Source organism: Babylonia areolata, chromosome 18 (assembly GCF_041734735.1).
Source record: "Babylonia areolata isolate BAREFJ2019XMU chromosome 18, ASM4173473v1, whole genome shotgun sequence".
Lineage (NCBI taxonomy): Eukaryota > Metazoa > Mollusca > Gastropoda > Neogastropoda > Buccinidae > Babylonia > Babylonia areolata.
This window is the reverse complement of record NC_134893.1, coordinates 33309210-33318104: the sequence shown is the minus strand read 5'-3', so window position 1 is coordinate 33318104 and position 8895 is coordinate 33309210. Positions and strand designations below refer to the sequence as shown.

Genomic DNA, 8895 nt, shown 5'->3' with positions numbered 1-8895 from the left:
CGAATTGTTTCTCTTCTAGCACATAATTTTGTCAGTTTATCAATTAGAAATAAATAAATAAATCAAGTAATTACTTAATTAGAATCTTAAATTTGTCTCGTAAACCGGTCTGTGTTTAAAGCTATATCTTTGATAATACATCTACAGAAATGGACTGGAAGCAAGCAACCGAAATGGTAACCTCTCAGTTTAAATCAGTTCTTTTTTGCAGGAGAATAAACACCGGTTGAAATGACATACAGAAACACACACACACACACACACACACACACACACACACACACACACACACAGAGTCTGAACGGTCTCCAATTTTCTTTATTTGGCAGTCACACACACACACACACACACACACACACACACACACACACACACACACACACACACACACATTTTAGAAATTAATTTTATGAAATGAATTTGATGTCATAGTCACACCTTCTGAAGAGTAAATGAATCATGCAGCAAATCTTTTTGTCTGTATGCGATCTGTGTGTATTCATGGCACGATGGGTTCGTTTGGTGTGTGGAAGAGTGTGTTCGCAAACACACGAGGAGGTGAGGTGGGGTGTACACACACACACACACACACACACACACACACACACACACACACACCGAAAGAAGAAACCTACTGGAACAACGGCAAAAACTGAAATACAAATAAATAGATAAATAGATACACATAACGTGTACACACACACACACACACAATGTGTACACGCACACACACACACACACACACACATACACACACACACGTTGTGTGTATGTGTGTAACGTGTGTGTGTGTGTGTGTGTGTGTGTGTGTGTTAGTAATTAATTAACGTCTGTCTGTTAAAGTTATTTCAAACGGGGGGAAATGTACATGTGTGTGTGTGTATGTGTGTGTGTGTGTGTGTGTGTGTGTGTGTGTGTGTTTGAGAACGCGCCAGAACTCAGTGTATATATTCACATATGTGACAGGGAAGACATGTTTACAATAGACAAAGGAATTTGGAGGACAGAAAAAAGTATCACAATCGAATTAACCACAAATTTAACTGACCATTGAAACAGATAGTGTCAGAATACTTGCATACTTACGGAACCTATAGTGCGTGCATGCGTGCTTACATGCGTGTGTGTGCGAGTGTGTGTGCGTGTGTATGGCTTGTGTGTGCCGTGTGTGTGTGTGTGTGTGTGTGTGTGTGTGTGTGTGTGATATTTCTCTAATATCATCACAAAATCTGTATCTTTTGCTTGGATGAAAAAAAGAAGTTATCTGTCTGATTAAAAAATGCAATTACAAAGTAAAAAAACCAATTGTATGGTAGTGGCCTTTGATCAAAAGCTGTTACAACCAGCCCCGTTTCACTGAATTTATATTTCTAATGTTTTTTGTTAGAAAATCATCTCTCTCTCTCTCTCTCTCTCTCTCTCTCTCTCTCTCCGCTGTGTGTGTGCTTGGGTAGGTGCGTGCACAATATATCTGCGTTAGTGCCGGCGTGTTTGTGTGGCGGGTGCTTTCGTCAGTCACGTTCGTGCGTGCGTCTGTGTGCTTGTGCGTGTGTGTGTGTGTGTGTGTGTGTGTGTGTGTGTGTGTGTGTGTGTGTGTGTGTGTGTGTGTTCGTAAATAAGTGCTACGTGCATGCGTGTGTGTTTGCCTGCACGCTCAATGTCTGTACATCAAATTCTCTGAATCCTAAAAACAGCACATTATCAAGCGCCTATTGTATGGCAGCAGTAATATTTGTGCACAACAGTAGTTTTGCTTCGTAGTTGTTCAGTCCCTTTGTTGCCAGCCAGCCAGTTTTCAGCAGCTCTGCATGAAAGCGAGCACTGCAAGCAAGGAAAGAAGCGCGTACTATTGTCTAAACGACGGTGTGCAATAGACAGCAGTTGTACGTAGGATTCTTTGGTGTGTACATTTATTTTCTGTCAGGGTACGATGTGAAACTGGCACTGGGAAAGAGTGGCATCTGGTGTGGGCCTTTTTTTTTCCCCCATTATTTAATTATTTATTTTGTACACGTGAGGCTCAGTCCTGTGAAGGGTAAGGCGCATGGGAATTGTTGTCCTGTTAAGGTTCTTATTATTTCTTTCGATAGTTATTCTATATTATTTTGTTTTATTTTATTTTATTTTGTTTGTTCTTTCTCCTTCTCTCCATATTAAAAAAAAAAAAATTCTGTTTCTGTCAGTCTCTCTGTCTGTCTCTGTCTCTCTCTGCCTCTTTCCTTCTCACCACTCTCCCACACCCGCACCAGTTTATTTCTTCTCTGTTTATCGCATGGAAGATGTCTGTAACCTGTGTCTCCTAACAACGCCTAGCATTTTCTCAAACATACTCCACGCTGTCTCTGTCTGTCTGTCTGTCTGTCTCTGTATATATATATATATATATATATATATATATATATATATATATATACAGAGAGAGAGAGAGAGAGAGAGACTGATGACAGAGAGCCCCAGGGTTTGGACGAGGTTTACCACCCACGACAAAGACCCACGATGTACCTATCCCGGGTCCCAGCATGTGTGACCATGGTCATGGAAGAAGACGTGGCAGTGGAAGTCCCAGTGACCATGAGGTATCCAGAGTAGGGCATGACTCGCCACAGATGACTAGAGACGCGTTTCTTAATTCGCATGCAGGTTTGTGGCGAGAGAGCTAGTGGCGAGGGCAAGGAGTACATGCACAACGAAACGATCACTAGGCGGGAAGTAGGTTCTGCCCTTACCTCGCGGCAAAGTTGCATTGAAAGCCACCTAGCCTTGACTCGCGAAGAACCTAGCCACTCTTGCCGCAAGGAGGAATAATAAAAGAAACGCACCTTCCTAGCGTGTCTCGCGAGAACCTTGTCTAACTAGTGCGTAGAAAACGCGCCTCTGGTCACAGTTCTTTGCCAGACGGGGCAAGATAACGGGCAAGTGGACCAGGTCAAGTAGGGACACTGCTGCCAGTAATATTTTGAGCGAGTCCACAGTGAGCAGGTCAAGCAGCGTGGTGTAGATAGCTGAGGGAAAGGCCAATGCACAGCCAGAGTGTTTAGATCGTTTTTTGGTGTTTTTTTTTAAATTTTTTTTTTACTGTAATGACGAGTTTGGTGTCAGTAATGTTAATGCCAATGCCTGCTACCCAAAAATGACTATATTAAGTATCCTTTTGTACCCTTAATGTCGAAGGTCTGTGGTAAGAACTAAAGGAAGAAGATCCAGTCCCCCAAACCCAATTCCACACTCGTGGTATTTTCGTTCGGAGTGAAAGTGTGTTTTGTGGCATAGCAGTTCTGGTCAGAAAAGAAGTGAGTGAATATGCGTAGCAGATTCTTATAGGATCAGACAATATTATTGCTCTAAAAAGTTCACACACATTGTTAGATATGGATAAGGACTGTGTATCTATTGATGCGTATTTGCCACTTGAGAAGTCAAAATAACGGTCCTATGGTTTTTGAAGACTACAAAACGGATATGAATAATCGTTATGGTGATGTACCCATTATTGTGTGGGGGGAACCTTAATTCAAGAACTGCTTCCAGGAATACATGTATATCCCGAGATCCCATTTGATGACATTCATGCCATAGACGATCCAGATGAATGTGTTAATGAATGCACAGGTTACAATGCGAGGCTATCGAAAGATGACCCATTTGATCCTTTTGGGAGATACATGCTGAAAGTTTGTATTGAACTCCGCTTGTTGATAACCTTAAAAAGGTTCACATTGCGAACGATTTTACACGTGTGTCCCTGAATGGTTGTAGTGTGACTGATATTTTTGTCCTTTCTCGTTGTCTGTTTGATAAGTATAAACTCTTCGATATTTTGTTAGCAGCTGAATCCAAGCACGAAGCTGTCGAGTTATTACTCTCATGTGTTCAGCTCTAGTTTGATAATGCTTCTGACAATCAGTCCTCTTTTCTTCCAAGTATACATAGGACCATCTGAAAAGTGTTACATTTTGTGATGTTATGTGCTCAGACCATGTCACGGCTGTTATCAATGAAGCTTTACTTTTGTTCGAGGTGGATAAAAACCTTACTCTTGCAAAATTTGATGAATGTTTTAAATTTGTCGGTGAATGTATGCTGAAAACTGTTCATTATCAAGTATTCATGCTCAAAATAGGACTAGTGATAAACACTGCCTTACCGATATTATCACTATCACTGGTCTCATAACCTGCTTTGGTCATGGGGTCGCTGCGCTGAACGCACACGCAACTGTCTCCATTTCTGGCGATCATGGGTATGGCCTGGGTTCCGGCAAAGCTGATCAGAAGTCCTGTTTCATTTTTGTGTTCCTGATGTGCTAAAGAGTTGATGACGCCATCGGGAAGTTCCGGTAAAAAATATTTTTTGCGTTCTGATGATGATGTCCACAGATAGTGATGACGTCCTGGGAACTGGTGTACGCCCTGCAGGCGGGGATGGTGGGGATGGGGGTGGTGGCCCTGTACTCCGCCCTCACCACCCCCACCCTGCTGTGTGTGACGGCCTTGCTCCTCCTCTACCCCCTGTACTGCCGGCAGCGGAAGAGAGCGGCGGGCAGTGTGTCCCTGGAGGACAGGACCGTGCTGGTCACTGGATGTGACACCGGTACATAGTTCATAATAAAAATGATAATAATAATAATAATAACAACAATGACAATAGTACTAATGCTAATGTAGATTGATACCCTCACTTCTGATTTCTACGCATATAACTTGGTCTTTTCTGCTACAGCATTTCTGACAGTGTGAAAAATATTGTGCAAAGACAGGCTGAAAACATAAAAAAAAACACACCAAGAACAGGCCCAGTATGTGTATCTTATTTCTTGCGTGTAAATTAGTAGTCTAACTGTGTTGAAACAAAAGAACAACCCTTCACTCAAAAAGAAGTTCAAGTAAAATATATCTACACACAAAGTAATACAACAACAAAGGGAAAACAACAACCCCCCTTCTTCCAAAACAAAAACAAGCAAACAAACAAAAAACACATTTACTTCCCATCTCTTTCTAGTCATTTACTTTTGATTTGGTATTTTCGCAATTCAATATATCTTATATCAGCATCTTCTGCATTTTGCATATTTATTAATGTATCAGCGTTCTTATTGAAACGTGTGTGCATGATCTATTTTTGTGTTGTCTTTGGATTTAAAAGAAAACATCAACTTATTGTTTTGTTGCTTTTTTATCAGCAAATGTGTAAACACATTTTCTTCTAAATCTCACAAAGTATGCTCGCATCTTGTATCCTTCAAGGGTTCGGTCATGAGCTGGCCAAAGCTCTATTCGAGCAAGGGTCCCACGTCATCGCTACAGTCTATCGGCCTGACGGAGAGGGCGCTCAAACTCTCCGTGACGTCAAATCTAACCGGATGACAGTGCTGCCTCTTGACGTCAGCTCTGATGACAGCGTAGCGCAGTGTCTGCGTCAAGTCAAGGAGATATGCAAAAATTCTGGTAGGTGTTTACAATCATAGTGAAGAAACAGTTTCACTGAAACTTTGTTTCCTTGTTATTGCCACCATCATCCATCATCATCATCATCATCATCACGAAAGAGGCTGTCATGTTGGTGGAGCTGCAGAGCTGTAGCCAAGTAGGAAAGTGAACGTGGGAGTTGCAGCCCACGAATGAAGAAGGAGAAGTCTCAGTCTCAGTCTGTTTCCCAAGCAGGCGTCACTGCGCTCAGACAATTCCATACACGCTACACTACATCTGCTAGGCGGATGCCTGACCAGCAGCATAACCCAACGCGCTTTGTCAGGCCTTGAGTGCATACATATGTGTGCCTATCCGAGTGGATTTTTTCTACAGAATTTTGCCAGAGGATAACACCCTCATTGCCATGAGTTCTTTTTCAGTGCACCAAGTGAAGTGCGTGCTGCACACGTGACGTTTATCGTCTCATCCGAATGACTCTAACGCTCAGTTTGAATTTCTTGTCAAACTTGGGAAAAAGGGCGAGAGTGGGATTGGAACCCAGACCTTCACAGAGGCTGCCACTTTCCTCCTTCTTTAGAAGAAGAAGAAGAAATCTTTGCCAAACTGCGTGGTTTATGTGTTCAGGTCTGTGGGGGTTGGTGAACAACGCGGGTCACAACTTTGTGGGGGAGGTGGAGCTGACGACGATGAGGCAGTACCTGATGGTGGCCAACATCAACATCTTTGGCATGGTCAGGACCACCCGGGCCTTCCTCCCTCTGCTCAGGCAGGCCAGGGGTCAGTGCCACACTGTGTGTGTGTGTGTCTGTGCGCGCGCGCGTGTGCGCCGGGCCTTCTTCCCTTAGGCAAGCCATGGGTCAGTGCCATACTGTGTGCGCGCGCACCTGTGCTTTCTATGTATGTGTGTCTGTGTCTGTGTCTGTGTCCGTGTCTGTGTGTCTCTTCTCACTGACATGTCTGTCTGTCTCCGAATTAACAGATGTATCGCGAAATTATATTTCAACGTGCAACGCGGTTTTTTTTGGTTTTTTTTTTCATAATTCACAAATGACACACACTTGGCTATGCTTTTTTTTTCAGGCCGCATCATCAACGTCACGAGCATCAAAGGCCAGCTGTCCTCACCAATGAATGCTGCCTACAACATTAGCAAGTTCGCTGGAGAGACCTTCTCCGAGATCACCCGTCAGGAGATGAAGCAGTTCGGGGTCAAGGTCATCATCGTGGAGCCTGGCAACTTTGGGGGTGCCACCGGCTGCCTGAACAAAGAGGGGGTGAGAAAATGGCGGGGGCTGGGTCGCTCGAGCGATCTTTGCAGCGATAAGTTTGCATAGAATTAAGAACGTTCCTGACGCAATACTTATTCCATAGACTTAGGAACATTCTTATCGCTTGGCAAACTTAGCGCTGCAAAGATCGCACATACAAGTCAGCCCAGGTCTTTCTGTCCTGCCTTCATATGTCTGTTTACTTTGGAATCAATATTGATCGAGATGAATCTGAGGACTACGATAAGTTTTTACACACTGAAGTCTTCGCCAGCATGATGTCGTTAGTTTCCAAAATGTACCGTTTTATTATTCTGAAGGAATCTAGTTTACCTATAAATTCCCTCCATTCTATGTACTCTGAAGACAAGTTGCAGTGTGTTTTCCTGTTCCCCGAAGGGAAGTTTGAGGGTGTGTATTAAAGGGATGTTTGAGGGTGTGTATTAGTTTGAGGGTTTGTATTAAAGGGATGTTTGAGGGTGTGTATTAAAGGGAAGTTACAGGGTGTGTTTCTCTGTACCCCATAGAGAATAGCTGGTTGTGTTTCCCTGTTCCTCTTACTTACCAGTACTGATTCGACCAAAGCAACAAAGGCTTGAAGACGCATGTCTTTTACTTACAAAGGGCAAGTTTTACTGTATTTGTTTGTTATCTACTATTTACCTCATCCAGATTTCCATGCGTAATTATTCGATCATCATCATTATCATCATCATCTTCTTCGTCTTCTGAAGAGTCGTCGGGACGCCGCACTAAAATAAACTATTCTTTAGATTCCTCCCAGTCTGCCAGCGGCTGGTCAAAACTTGGGTCTCCTGTCGATTTCGTTATACATGTATTGTGACATTTTTTTCAAATAAAATACTGTTTAAACCTAAAGCTCGTGCCTCTGCAACTAGTGTTGTTGTTTTCTTGTTTGTTTGTTGTTGTTGTGTTTTTGTTGTTGTTTTTTTTCGTCGTCCATTCTGGATCTGGATTTGTACGTTGCAGGAGCCAATATTGGCTATCGTCGCAACGGGAAACTGGGGGCGCGCTTGAGAGACACAAAATTAAATAATTTTGTACAAAGACTATCCCTTGATGGTGAAGAAGGGGTAGTCCCGCCAGCCTATGCTAACAGTCCAGGAAAGGACTGCAACACTGATTTATAAGCATGGGGGGATAAAAACAGAAACCAAACATAATCTTTTTTGTCTTCGCCAGATTGCCAGAATCGGCCGGGAGTTTCAGGAGATGTGGGATGAGGCCTCAGAAGAGGTGAAGGAAGTCTTCAGTAAAGACCGCCTGGACAACCTTCTGAGCAAGCTGGACAAGATCGCCGGTACTGGCGCTTCGTCCTTGACCCCGGTTATCCACACCATCACCGAGGCCTTGACCTCTGGCGACCCGGACCCACGCTGCATCGTTGACGGAGCCAGCGGCTGGTTTGACGAATACTGTGTACGTTTCCTCTGACTTTGTTTTTTGTTTTGTTTTTATTGTTGCTGTTGTTGATGTTGTTGTGTTATCATTGTAATGTGGAAGTGATAAATTTGTCCCCTTTTATAACATAGAAAATATATCGAAGTTTTAACATAAGAAATTCCTTAGCATCGTGTAGCTTCAGTGAAGTATAATCATTATAATCTACACACACACACACACACACACACACACGCGCGCGCGCGCGCGCACGCACGCACGCACGCACACCCGTATATATGTATGTATGTATGTATGTATATAGGTTATCGGGGAAGCCGGAAATTCATATCCACTGTGTCTAGGGCTCGGCATAGGAAGACAGAGCCCAGTCGTCTCCTTCAGCTGTTGTAATCTTCCCCAGCCGGTCAGGTACTCATTCGCACCTGGGTGGTGTGAGGAAAGATCGGAGTAAAGCGCCTTCTCTAAGGACACAACTGACACCGGTTAACTCTCTCCATACGAACGGCGAAAGAGACGACGTTAACAGCGTTTCACCCCAATTACCATAATCAAAATATTGCAAGCGGAAGGCTCTTATACTGAAGAGGTGAATGTTGACAAAGAATACCACAATTCTGACGACGGAAGCTAAAGGTTGAGTCATTCAGACACCCACTGGACATCCGAGGCGTCTGTGTAGAGGAGAAGAGAGGACTGGCCGTACTGAGTGAGTTAAAAATAACACAGAGAGTCCCCGAAGACTTATTTTCCATTCCCTATACTATAGAGAG

The 8895-nt window shown here is 43.5% G+C and overlaps 1 protein-coding gene across 5 annotated transcripts in view; it reads left to right on the top strand.

Moving 5' to 3' along the window:
- Positions 1–1770: 1770 nt before the first annotated feature.
- The window catches only part of LOC143291943 (D-beta-hydroxybutyrate dehydrogenase, mitochondrial-like), an 8410-nt gene continuing 1285 nt past the window's right edge, over positions 1771–8895 (top strand). Inside the window, exons 1-6 of one of the 5 annotated variants that reach the window (XM_076602087.1) lie at positions 1771–1900; positions 4377–4590; positions 5247–5447; positions 6057–6209; positions 6513–6706; positions 7904–8140. In XM_076602087.1, coding sequence (XP_076458202.1) covers positions 4383–4590; positions 5247–5447; positions 6057–6209; positions 6513–6706; positions 7904–8140 — 993 coding nt within the window. In that variant the 5' untranslated portion in view covers positions 1771–1900; positions 4377–4382. Of the gene's footprint in view, positions 2036–2450; positions 2577–4376; positions 4591–5246; positions 5448–6056; positions 6210–6512; positions 6707–7903; positions 8141–8895 lie in introns of those variants that run through there. The other 4 variants (XM_076602088.1, XM_076602089.1, XM_076602091.1 and 1 more) reach the window with 4 other exon arrangements.